We start from the raw sequence: 14,026 nt of genomic DNA on the forward strand, positions 1-14,026 counted from the left end.
TTTGAGATGGAGTCTCGCTCTGTTGCTAGGCTGGAGTGCAGTGGCGCGATCTCGGCCCACTGCAACCTCTGCCTTGCGGATTCAAGTGATTCTCCTGCCTCAGCCTCCCAAGTAGCTGGGACTATAGGTGTGTGCCACCACGACCAGCTAATTTTTGTATTTTTAGTAGAGATGGGGTTTCACCATATTGGCCAGGGTGGGCTCCATCTCTTGACCTTGTGATCCGCCCGCCTCGGCCTCCCACTCTTAGTGTCTTGAAACAACAGAAATTTATTCTCTCACAGTTCTGGAGGCTAGCAGTCTGAAATCAAGGTGCTGACTGTGCCACACCCCATCTGGAGTCTCTAAGGTAAGATCCTTCCTGGTGGCTTCCAGGAATCCTTCTCATTCCTTGGCTTATAGCCACCTCACTCCAGTCCCTGCCTCCATCACCACATAGATAGACTTCTCTGTCTTCCTCTGTGCATCCTCTCCTCATCTTATAAGGACACCAGTCATTGGATTTAGGGCCCGCCCTAATCCAATATGATCTTATATTAATTACAAAAATTACAAGTCTGCAAAGTTCCTATTTCTGAATCAGGTCAGATACTAGGGCTGTGAATGAGCATTAATTTTGGGAACACTCTTCAACCCACTACATCCTCCTAGTAATTTTTCTGTTTTTTGGCAAAGTGGCAAGCATTTCAAACAGTTTTAGTTAATTATCATGTTGTTTGCTAGCAAAAATAGTTTTATTTATAAGAAGCAGCTGAGCAGTCACCTAAATTGAGGACTGTGTTAGGTGCTACAGTTGTGTCAGCCTGGGATGACTGTCATTAGTACTCGCGTCACTGTGATAAGTGTCATAGTTATTGATTGCAGACTTAGTTCATTGAAGTTGATGATGAAAGGGAACTATTTTGTTCCCATGCCTTCCCATTGGCAAATCAGCTCCTTCTTGTTCCTAGATCTACTTGAGAAGTCTAAATTGCATGCTAGCAGATACTGTGAGAGACTTGAATCACAATTTGATACATTGTAACAGAGCATGCAGAGAACCACCTAAAGCAGTGTAATGCAAGAATTGTTAAGCAAGAAACAGTGTAGGAGAGTGTGGCCATTATATGGGAGAGTTCCACAATTATAAATGCTTTCATTGCTGCTACAGTGAATTCTTGGTAATTGTCTTATAGAGTAATAAACTGACTCAGAGTGTTTGTCAGATTCTAGATATTCCTGGGAAGAAAACTGCTGCCAGCCATTATTTTGACATGTAGCTTTTCATGTTTGCAGTGTGCCTGTTTATAATTAACAAAAGTTTATTAATGTAACATTAAGCATTTAAGGCCTTGGAAATATTGTAGCCCTGCAGTTGAAGGAGGAATAGCCAATGGCTTTGTCTGTGATAGTTTCTAAGCACAGACAGTCCCCTACTTACAATGGTTTGACTTAAGATTTTTTTTTGAGTTTACAGTTGTACAAAAGAGATATGCCTTCGGTAGAAACTGTGGTTTAAGTATCCATACAACCATTCTGTTTTCCACTTTCAGTTCAGTATTCAGTAATTTACATGATATATTCAACAATTTATTATAAAATAGGCTTTGTGTTGTTAGATGATTTGCCCAACTACAGACTAACGTAAGTGTTCTGAACATGTTTAAGGTAGGCTAGGCTAAGCTGTGATGTTGCGTAGGTTAGGAGTATTAAATGCATTTTTGACTTAATAATATATTCAACTTATGATGGATTTATTAGGACAGGACCTAATCCCATGCTAAGGAGCATCCGTACCTGGAAATGCTTAGAAGATAATGTGCACTTCTGCCCACATGGTTTACATTTGCAAGAAAGTACATTAGCCATGCTTGGAGAAAACGTGATTCTTTTAATTTCTGCCACTTAAGTAAGGGTGCTTTTGGGTCACAGGAAAAGGAAGAACTAAGATAGGAGTGGGATTGTCCCGGCTTCTTGCGTTTTTGGAGCAAATAGTAGACAGGTGTGTGATTAATTGTCTTTTTGAACAAAAAAAGGAGATAGATCCCTTTCCCCACAGACTCCCCTGATATGGTTCTGGCTTATTAGAGCCTATTTATTGGTACCTCTTAGATGCTGTGTATGGCTTACCTGATGCTGAGGCTTTTATCTTGGCAACTGATCCTTTAGGATTTTCATTTCCTTTGAACTTTTATCTGAAGCCCTTCCTAGAAAAAAGTCTTGCCATTATACTGGCTCTGTGTAGATCTTAATTCTCATTACAGTGGTAGACACTGCTCTTTCTTGCCTCCTTTTAAGCACTGCCTAATTTCCTACACTTCTTGTCTCTAAGTGGGAGGGCAGTGGAGTGCCTCAGAGCATGGACTCTGGAGCAAGGCTGCCTGGCTGTGCCACTTATTTTGCCAGTAACTTAACCTACCTCCAAGGTTGGATGGAGAATACCTGAGTTAATATTTGTAAAGTGCTCAAACTGTGCCTGGTTCATAGTACGTATATGTGTCTTTTTTTTTTTCTTCAAGATAAACCATGTTGTATGTCTTGATTGTGGTAGTGGTTACATGACTATATATGTTTGTCAAAACTCACTAGAACTGTGCCCTTAAAAAGGATGAATTTTACTGTATATTAATTATATCTTAATAAAGCACACCTAAATTTTTTCAAGGCTAACAAGCAAACTCTTTCATTCAATCAGCAAAGTATTTATTAAGTATTACACAGCGGGATTATAAAAACATATAATTCTAGCCTGGCATGGTGTTGCATGCCTGTAATCCCAGCACTTTGGGAGGCTGAGGTAGGAGGGTCACTTGAGCTCAGTAGTTCAAGACCAGCCTGGGCAATATAGCGAGACCCTGTCTCTACAAATAATAATTTTTAAAAATTAGCTGGGCGTGGTGGTTCATGCCTGTGGTTCTAGCTACTTGGGAGGCTGAGGAGGGAGGACTGCTTGAGCCCAGGTGGTCAGGGCTGTAGTGAGCTATGATCACATCACTGCACTCCAGCCTGGGTGACAGAAGGAGACCCTGTCTCAAGAAAAATGTTTGTTTCAAAAAATACCATGTAATTCAAAGAGGCTTGCCAGTGTAGATGAGTAAACCAATTATAACACATGATAAATTTGCATCATAACATGGTAAGAGGTGCAGTCAAGCAGCTTATTAGTCATCTAGGCAAGAAATGCTGTAGGGACTTAGAGACAGGATTGCTTCCTATAGTCAGAAAGACTTCACCAAGGAGTGGAAACTTGAGGTAGGCCTTAGAAGATGGGTAGGATTTGGGGAGGTGGGCATTTGGGAGGGCCCACGAATATAGATACAAAGCCTAGGGGTGGAAATGCATTGTGGAGAGTTTAGGCAACCATGAGAGAGCTGGTTGGATCAAAGTGGATTCTCTCCCACTGTGTAAGGGGCAGCTTTGCCTTCTGGTCTAACATAGCCTTTTTTCTTCATCTGTAGAAAGGTCCTCCTTCTGGGAAAGACCGGGTGAAGAAAGGTGGATCCTACATGTGCCATAGGGTAAGTCATGTCACTAAACTGTTTTGCCGTTCTTGTTGTGATAGCAGTTTTATGGATCCATCGTAAATGATAGCCCCAAATGTCTCATTCATTTCTGCAAATGCATACCTAACGCCACTGAAACCAGAAAAAAAGGAGGACAGTCATCTCAAATTTGGTTACAAGCATGGAGAAAAGTAATACAAGTAACAGAGGCTGTGAATGACCTATTGTCAACCAAATTTCATCTATTGAATCTTGCCCCTTGGAGAGACCTTTGTTGTCCCGTGAACTGCGTGGGGGTGGGTGTATATAACTTTTCCAGCATGTAAGTCTGAAAGCACACCCTTAATTTATTTGAGAATCCTGTACATTTCTGGATTTTCTGCTGAGATTCAGGTGAGAGTTATGTATGGAAGGCAGATTGTGATATACTGAAATGGAAGCATCCCGTGTTCTAGGTACAAAGTGTGCCTTGTGAAATAAGCATCATTCCCAGAGAGTGTTTCTTCTCTTTGGGCTATGATTTTAGGGTCTGAGCTGGCTTTCTTCATCAGTTAGAGTGACTTGGTGTTTCCTAAATAACCTTTATAAGGAATTTGGAAATAGAATATCATCCCTTCCCTTTTTTCTTTGAGTCATTTATTTTTCACGTCTCCTGAACTCCAGCTTTCTATCCCTGTGCAGAGATGGCATTTTGCAGATTGTTATTGCCGCAAAGCTTCCCCTAGTAATTTATTCTGTCCAGGTGGTTAGAGACTTAAAACCACCTATAATGGCTCCAAATTAAGTTACTAATTTGATAATGATGGCGTTATCAAATTTTGTCTTAAACAGTGGTTCTCAAACTTTGTTCCACATTGTAATCATCTGGGATCTATATAAAATACTGATGTCTGGCTCCTCACTCACCCCCATTCTGATTTGATTTTTCTTCAGTGTGAGCTGGACATTGCATTTTTTAAAGCTCTCCAGGTGATGAAAACATACAGCCAAGTTCGGGAATCACTAGCCTAAAGCAAATCTCTCTAGATTTTATATATATATGTAAGTTTGTATGTATGTATATCTTCTGTATTTCTTAGAATTTTTAATCCAGTGATTCAGGTAGAAGTTCATAGAGCAGAGCTCAACTGATGCTTTAGACCTACATTGGTAACAAGATGTAGACCAATTTATTTTCATGAAATCTTTTTTTTTTTTTTTTTTTTTTTGAGACAGAGTCTCACTCTTCACCCAGGCTGAGGTGCAGTGGCACAATCACAGCTCACTACAGCCCCAACCTCCTGGGCTCAAGCGATCCTCCCATCTCAGCATCCTAAGTAACTTGGCTAATTTTTAAATTTTTTTTAGAGATGGGGTCTTGCCATCTTGCCTAGGCTGGTCTTGAACATTTGGGCTCAGGAAATTCTTCCTGCCTTTGCTTCCCAAAGTGTTGGGATTACAGGCATCAGCCACTGCGCCCAGCCTAAAATTCTAGTTTTAATTTTAAATTAAAAGCATTGTCCCAGGTCTTCCCAATATATTTACATGTTCATGTACACATCAGAGTCTTTAATCCCAGATTGCTTCTCTGTTTGAAGTTATTGCTACAAATGTACCTAGATCTTCTTGCCAGGGAACCAGACTTCCATGGAAAACAGGTGAATCTCTCTTTGTTCAGTAGTATCTCAAAATCCTAATTGCCACCAGTTATGTCTCTGGCATATGGCACTTTTCTAAATTCAGAATCCATTTACTTTCTAAGTAATTGAGGACCAGAAGATGTTTCATCAAGAGTAAATGGGGTAACACAAGCTTGTAAAAAACATTTTAAGCAAGTAAAGAACATTAACTGTCCTAATTCCATGCATATGCATGTATCTACTTTCATGTTTTATAATTTTTAGCTTATTTGTAATCTACATTTTTATAAGCTTCCCAGTAGATTCTTTAAAAATATCTTTTAACCTCCTACATGCTTTGTTAACTACACTTACATGGTACTGATTTTTGTATGTTCATCTTGAGTCTTGCAACCTTGCAAAACTCATTTATTGGTTCTAGTAATGTTTTTGTAAATTGTATCATATTTTCTACATAGCTGATCATATGATCTGTGAATATCGACAGTTCTTCCTTTTTAATCTAGATGCCTTTTATAACTTTTTCTTGCTGTATGTCATTGGCTAGAACCTTCAGGATAGTGTTGAATAGGAATGGTAAGAGTAGACATTCATACCTCATTCTTGATCTTAGGGAATAAACATTCAGTTTTTCAAAATTGGATATGTATTAGCAATAACTTTTTCATAGACGCATGCTCTTTACAGCTTGAGAAAGTTTTTTTCCATTGCTAATTTTTTGTGAGTTTTTTATCAGCAATGGATGTAGATTTTGCTGGGAGCTTTTTCTGCATCTATTGAGATGATAATATGATTTTGCTTTTTCTATCTGTTCATATGGTGAATTACATTGATTTTCAAATATTAAACTATCCTTGCATTCCTGGGATACATATCATTCCACTTAATCATGATGTATTATCTTTTTTATACATTTTGGATTTGATTTGCAAAAATTATGAGTATTTTTGAATCTAGTTGATTCTGTTTTCTTGTAATGTCTTTGATTTTGGTTTCAGGGTATTGCTGATTTCATAGATTGAGTTGTTAAATATTAACTTATTTTAAATTTTTTGCAAGAGTTTATGTAGAATTAGTGTTATTATTGAAATGTTTGATAGGATTCCTTGGTGAATGCATTTGGGCTGAGAGTTTTAACTATTAATTAATTAATTTAGAGACAGGGTCGAATTTCTGAACTCAAGCAATTGTCCTGCCTCAGCCTCCCGAGTGACTGGGACTACAGGTGTGAGCCAGTATGCCCATTTTTTTTTCTTTTACTATAGGCCTAATTTTTTAAATAGATGTAGGACTATACAGCTTATCTGTTTCTTCTTGAGTACATTCTAGTAGTTTGTATCTTTTAAGGAATTGGTCCATGTCATTTGAGTTATTGTATTTATTGGCATAATCTCTGCCTTTCATTGGGTGTTTAGACTATTTATTTTTAATGTGGTTTTTGATATGGTTGGGTTGAAATGTGCTATCTTGATTTTTTTTCTCTTTGTCTCACCTGTTCTTGTTCTCTGTCTGTCTTCTTTTCGATTACATACTTTTTATCACCCCATTTTCTCTCCTTATGCTTATTAGCTGTAACTCTGTGTTTTATAATTTTAGTGGTTGATTTAAAGTCTATATTATGCATTTTTATCTTTTCTTAGCTTACTTGAAGGATTTGTTTTAATTTAGTCAGGTTCCATGTGATGGGGATAACATTTTAGAAGAGGAGAATAGCAGAGTGACAAAACTGAGTGGGATCCACAGGATTTTCCGTAGAAAAATGGCACTTCCAGGATCTTGGTCAAGTGAATTGTATGTTAGTTTGGTCTTTAACATCAGTCTGGTTATATCTGTAAGGTTAGGAAAATAGCATAGTGTTGATTGTGAATTATTTTCAGAGTGCTTAGCCTTTCCAGTAGATGAAGAGTGACAGCTTTTACTAAATTATTGAGATGTGGATTAGGGAATTACTTCTGGATTGGAGTTCTATATCTGTTTCTTGCCAGGTATGTGACCTTGGGCAAATTACTTAATCTTTCTAAGCCTCAGTTTTTACATTTGTAACTTACTATAATTGTACCCATTATAAGGTTCTGATGAGGAGTAAATGAACCAAAATATATAAGTTCTTGGTACAGTGCTTAGCTTATGGTAAAGGCTCAGTAAAAGTTAGTTGCTCCTATCACCATCATCTTTATTATAATTAGATTATTTCCCCTCTTCTCTTTTGAATAGGGAACCAACTAATAAACTCCCAACTAGGCAGGCAAAAGCAATGTTCATGGCATAGGTGAAAATCAATAAAAGGAAAAAAATCAATAAAAAGAAAGAATAATGTTATAATTCATTTTTTTAAAAAATTTTCTTGCTTAGATGATAACTTATTTTTGATCATGGACCAACACCAGTTTGCCTGGCTAAAGTAAATTCTTTTTTTTGAGACAGAATCTTATTCTATCACCCAGGCTGGAGTGCAGTGACATGATCTAGGCTCACTGCAACGTCCGCCTCCCAGGTTCAAGCATTTCTCCTGCCTCAGCTTCCTGAGTAGCTGGGATTACAGGCGTGTGCCACCACGTCCGGCTAATTTCTGTGTAGAGATAGGGTTTCACCAAATTGGCCAGGCTGGTTTTGAACTCCTGTCCTTAAGTGATCCTCCCGCCTTGGCCTCCCAAAGTGCTGAGATTACAGACGTGAGCCACCATGCCCGGCCTGCCTGGCTGAAGTAAATTCTGATGATCATTCATAATTTTTTGAAAATCTATCCAAAGTATAGCTTCAATAACGAGATGGGGGCACAGAAAGAAAAACTATGAGACAACATGTCATCTGGTTAAGGGTGCAGACTTTGAAATCAGATTGAATAGGCTGGAACCTTGGATCCACCATTTATAAACCACGTGACCTTAGGCACACTATTAACATCTGTGTGCCTCAATTTTTCCTCATGTATACAGTGCAGATACTAATAATGCCCATCTCATAGGATTGTTGAGAGGATTAAGTGAATTAATACATAGAAGTTCTTAGAACAGTTCACATAGTAAGTACTCAAGAAATACTCATTGTTGTTGATGTTGTTAGATTAATCCTTCTGGGTCTTTAGCTCAGCCTACAACATTAAGGAAATCGTCACCATCCTACCAAGATGAAGAGCGAAAGGAGTTGGTCTAGTGTTAGTGGCAAGAGCAATGGATGGGAAATTGAGACCTCTGTTCTGTTGTGGCGTTCTCTATAATGATTTTGTTTAACATGAGTTACAATTATCTTTAAAATGCCCTTTGTCCCTAAAAGTCTCCCTCTCATAAAAACCATATTGCTGTTCCCCTTGACTTTGAAGCCCCAAGGCTGATAAGTCATTATCTTAAATGGATTGTTCCCAAGTCCAGGATCTCATTCTTAGCACAGACATGGAGATCAATTTCACACAATAATTAGCCATCTTAATGAAATAGGACTAAAACAGGTCCTTCCCACTTTCCCTGTTCTTAATTAATGGAATGACCCATTTTTCAGCCACCTAAAGACCTCACATCCTTAAGAACCACTTTTGGTGCTAAAAATAAAGTTGGAAAAAAAAGAAAGAGCAATGAGGACATTTATAATGAGGACATTTACCTCTTTAATTATGTGCTTTATTAGTTGGAATTTTAAATAAGCAACTTATTAATAAATGTTTGCCGAGTGAATGAGTGCCTTTGAAATGGAATGATGTGTGAATTGACTGTTTTCTCAAGTGATGGCCCTGACCTCTCAACACTAACTTTTGTAGTGAGTCTTGCTTTTTAGGGTTTAATTATTTATTGTCATTTTGGTTAACAGACAGTCTCAGGGATTGCTGTGATCTAATAAAGAACTAACTTTTGGTGGTGGGGAAGGGAGAGGCACTGGTTTTAAACTTTTCATTATTCAAAGAAAACATTTCCATAGCATAAAATTTAGAAAATATATAGTAAAGATCAAAATGAAAATAAAATTATCATGCTTCCTAAAGAAAACAATTGATAGTATTCCAGCAAACTTTTTGTGTACTTAATTTTTGTCTTTCAAGAATGGAATTATTCTGTATATACCAGGGTCTTCAGATATGGCCCTGGGAATAATCTCTTGTATATGTCTTTTCTATTATCCTGTGTCACAGCTGTAGAATCCTCAACCCAGTGCTTTGGGCAGATCCCAACAGTTCATTTGAGTTGTTATATGCTAGATTTTGTGGCATATGAATATCATCTTATTTTAAAATAGTTTCTGATATAATTTAAGAGGTAAGTGACAGGTAGAAATATGCCATTCAACAAAAACCTAAGTCCTATGCCCTATCACCGGAGAGATTTCTTAACTTTCCCATTTATGTAGCAAATGTATATCCACATTCAGATGCTGGCAGGGCTATTACCATCTTCCTGCAGTTGAACACAAGGTTTCTAAGACCTGCTTAGAAGCTGGCTAATACCTTTGTTGTTTTAGTGAGGAAGCCAGTTACCCCAAAGACATCACTAACCACCTTTGTGCCAGTCATTACTCTTGCCTGGAATTCTCATGCTCCAGATCTTTGGGCAACTCAGCCCACATGTGATCTTCTCAGAGAGGCCTTTCCAGACCACCACCCTATCTAAAGTAGCCACCCAGTCACTCTCAGTCCTCTTTCCCTATTTTCCTTCCTGCAGAGGTGACTACTCCTGGAAACCATCTTGAATGTATCGGTTTATTTATTGTCTGACAATTCCCATTTGAATGTCAGCTCCCTGATAACAGGTATCTTGTTTGTCTTGTTCTGATTGTATCCATCATACCTAAAATAGCATCTGGCATATTGTAAGCTCTCGTATATTCAATGAATAATTAAACCATGCTCTGATATGATCAGGCTGTGGCCTTGCTATCCTCTCAACTTCCCCTCTAAATCCTATAAACCAGTGTTACTCAAAGTGTGGCCCATGGGCCTGTAGCATCAGCAGCACCTAGAAGCTTGTTAGAAGCAGGTTCCTGGGCCCCATACTAGACTTCCTGAATCAGAGTTTCTGGATGTATGGCCTAGGAACATGGATTTAAGCAAGCGTATTGGCTATTCTTATGTATGCTGAGGTCCGAGGACCACTGCCATGATCATGGAAATCTCATCCACATCAATTTTTGCCTTCTAAAAAAGCGTGTACATTTATGGGACAAGAATGTCATGTCATCTGTGTAGCTCCCCCTGAACCTGATCTTTGCTGCAGTGTGGAATTTGCTACACATGCTTGGTTGCATGCGGCCCTGGATTATCCACAGGAACTTGATTCTAGAAATACCAAAGCACTGTTGTTTCACAGCAGCCCGATGAGTAGGCCCTGCATGGAATGAGGCTTTTGCTATGTCTTCCTGCATGGTCACCTCTAGTCATTTGAGAGCTTCCATTGCATGCGGATCACACATAGTAGGAGATGCCATCAATTTATCAATTATTTCAAGCACACTTTAAATTCATCTTCCCTCTGTCTACCTGAGAATTGCTAATGTTATATTATTCACTGACCACAAGGAAATTGAGAAAATTGGTTGCTATCATTTCACTATCTATAGAAGACAAAGCACTGTGTCTTTATTTTTACAGTAGAAGTGCTCCAGAGAATTTCTGTGTCAACTTTAGAGATACTTTTCGTAAAGATAAGAAGCATTTTACTTTTCTGAGAGAAAAGAGAATAATTAAAAAAAAAACCTTTTGCATGCTGACTTATCTTCCCCCCGACTCCAAATTATCGCTTCTGCACAGATTCTAAAGTTATTCCACGTTTCTTTGTGAAACTTCTTTAACCAGCTTGTAGGGACTTGAGCTGTACTGGGCCAACTCAGAGTTTATGCTCATGGCACACAGGATGACTAGTTTATTTTTATTCTCCGTTATTTTGGATCGGAGAACAATCCTAGGGCACAAGAGTTTCATGCGTGGTTATGTTTGGCATGTGGAGGCTTTTGAAGTAATCTGTGGTTAATCACTGAATATCTGCTAGGTAGCCAGGGATATGTGTGTTAGGCTCTCTTATGTTTGTGCAAGTGTACAAGTGCATGCAGGGCTTGTGTATTGGGCAGTGGGAAAGAAGACATGAGTCGTGATATCCTTCTCTCTGGAGTGTAGAATCTTGTTAGGAAAGCAAGCACGCCACAGTTAGACCTGAGCTGGAATTCTACTTTCTTTAATAACTGTGCAATCTTGGGTAAGTCATTGAGTTTCTCTGGGCTGTTAGAATCAAATGACCTAACAGATGAAGATGCCTAGTCCCATGTCTGGTGTGTACTAGGCGCTGAAGGTCTGTGTTAGTGTGCATGTGTGTACTTGTGCCTGGCCCTTATTTAATAACACAGATGTAAAACAAACTGCACACAACATTGTATAGCTTTATTAGTTACTATGATTTAAACTCCCAAGGCAACATATTTTTAAAAAGCAATGTTGTCCCACAGCCTTTCGTACGTTTGATGTTCCTAGGCTTGTTGTTGAATTTGTTGCCGATCTACTGGTATTAAATGATATCATAAATATGATTTAGATAGTAAATGATATCATAAATATTATTTAGATATTAAATGGTATCTTAGTGTTGTTCTTAATATTTTTTCAGTGGTCGTCTATCACTTATTACTTGGTTTAATTTCAAAAATTAATATATATTAATTCTTATTGTATAGGAATACTGAATAGGTTTCATATAGGAAATATGAAACTCAGGTTGCTTGAGGGATAACTACTGTGCATATTGTGGTGCATTCTGAATCTTCCAGTCTTTTCTTCTTGGCATTTGTAGTTATCTACACTGTGGTCATACCACATATACACCTTTATATTCTGACTTTTTCATTTTAACTGGTTTTTTTTTTTTGGACACAAGATCTTGCTCTGTCACCCAGGCTTTAGTACAGTGGCTCAATGATGGTGCACTGCAGCCTCAAACACCCAGGCTCAAGAGATCTTCCCACTTCAACCTCTAGAGTAGCTGTGACTACAGGTGTACACCACCGTGCTCAGCTAATTTTTTGTAGAGATGGGGTCTTTCTGTGTTCCCCAGGCTGGCTTCGAGCTCCTGGCCTCAAGCAGTCCTCCCATTTCAGCCTCCCAAAATGTTGGGATTACAGGTGTGAGACAGTACACCTGGCCTCATTTAGCATTTTATCATGAAAACTTCCTGTGTCATTAAATACTATGTAAAAACATGACTTTCAATGGCTGCTTACTTTTCTATTATATGGATGTGCCTAAACTTAGGCAATCATTGGTTGTTACATTTTTCTTTTTTGCTGTTATATCTAATGCTGAACATCTTTCTACTATATCCGTGTTACATTTATAAGGTAAAGGACGTTGGAAAATATGTGGTTAATTCTTGAATGTGCTGCCCTTTTTAAAGCATACATGTTAAGTATCCATACAGGCAGGGTTGTGGGGAAGCACTGTCTACAGCCGGTGCAACATGCATCTGATGGGTTAGAGCCTTCAGCTGAGAGTCCCAGTAGCACTTACCTTGCTTTTTCTCTCGACACAGTCTTATTGTTACAGGTATCGCTGTGCTGCTCGGAGCCAGAACACACCTGATAGCTCTGCTTCGAATCTGGGATTCCGCTGTGCAGCCGACCGCCTGCCCACCATGGACTGACAACCAAGAAGAGTCTTCCCCAGTCCAAGAAGGAGTCGTGTCTGACCTACACTGGGCTTCCTTCAGAACTTTGAATGATCCCATGCAAAGAATTCCCACCCTGAGGTGGGTTACATACCTGCCCAATGGCCAAAGGAACCGCCTTGTGAGACCAAATTGCTGACCTGGGTCAGTGCATGTGCTTTATGGTGTGGTGCATCTTTGGAGATCATCGCCATATTTTACTTTTGAGAGTCTTTAAAGAGGAAGGGGAGTGGAGGGAACCCTGACCTAGGCTTCAGGAGGCCCACGTCCTACGCAGGCTCTGCCACAGGGGTTAGACCCCAGGTCCGATGCTTGACCTTCCTGGGCCTCAAGTGCCCTCCCCTATCAGATGAAGGGATGGACAGCATGACCTCTGGGTTTCTCTCCAACTCACCAATTCTAAAAAGGATATCAGACTCTATTGTGACTTCATAGTGAGAATTTATGATAGATTATTTTTTAGCTATTTTTTCCATGTGTGAACCTTGAGTGATACTAATCATGTAAAGTAAGAGTTCTCTTATGTATTACTTTCAGAAGAGGGGTGTGGTGACTCCTTTATATTCATACTGCACTTTGTTTTTCCAAGGAAATCAGTGTCTTTTACATTGTTATGATGAATCCCACATGGGCCGGTGATGGTATGCTGAAGTTCAGCCGTTGAACACATAGGAATGTCTGTGGGGTGACTCTACTGTGCTTTATCTTTTAACATTAAGTGCCTTTGGTTCAGAGGGGCAGTCATAAGTTCTGTTTCCCCCTCTCCCCAAAGCCTTCAGTGAATGTGGAATGTGTGCTAAAAGGGGAAAACTGTTTAATTCTAGATATAGGGAAAAAGGAACGAGGACCTTGAATTAGCTATATTCAGGGAATCCGGTATTTTGTAATAGGGAATAGGAAACCTTGTTGGCTATGGAATATCAGATGCTTTGAATCATGCACTATGTTGAATAAACTTATCTGCTAAATCAGGCTTCACTCTCATCAGCTTCTTTTCTCTTTCTCTTCTTTGTGTTTTCTTTTAAAGAAAGGACTTTGTGATATGTGTGTTTTATTTGCTAGAAAACTTTCATGTTTATTAGCTAGTGGATAACTTTGATATGTGGGTAATTTGTGGGAATTTTTGTTCCAAAAAGCAAGGCTATTCCACCAGGAACCCTATCATGACCTTGCTGCTTGTTGCCACAGTAGATAATGCCAAGTCAAAGGCACTGCCTCACTTGTGGTCTTGTAAAACCCAGCATTTGCTTCCCATGCCAGGAAAGCACCTTGTTTTAGAACGATGGCTTTCAAC

General features: G+C 39.0%; 1 protein-coding gene across 2 annotated transcripts in view; it reads left to right on the top strand.

Moving 5' to 3' along the window:
- SUMF1 (sulfatase modifying factor 1) overlaps positions 1–13,705 on the top strand; it is a 106,405-nt gene extending 92,700 nt beyond the window's left edge. Inside the window, exons 8-9 of one of the 2 annotated variants that reach the window (XM_002813496.5) lie at positions 3,438–3,497; positions 12,598–13,705. In XM_002813496.5, coding sequence (XP_002813542.3) covers positions 3,438–3,497; positions 12,598–12,708 — 171 coding nt within the window. In that variant the 3' untranslated portion in view covers positions 12,709–13,705. The remainder of the gene's footprint in view (positions 1–3,437; positions 3,498–12,597) is intronic. The other variant, XM_002813497.6, reaches the window with a different exon arrangement.
- Positions 13,706–14,026: the final 321 nt, after the last annotated feature.

Source organism: Pongo abelii, chromosome 2, assembly GCF_028885655.2.
Source record: "Pongo abelii isolate AG06213 chromosome 2, NHGRI_mPonAbe1-v2.0_pri, whole genome shotgun sequence".
Taxonomy (NCBI): Eukaryota; Metazoa; Chordata; class Mammalia; order Primates; family Hominidae; genus Pongo; species Pongo abelii.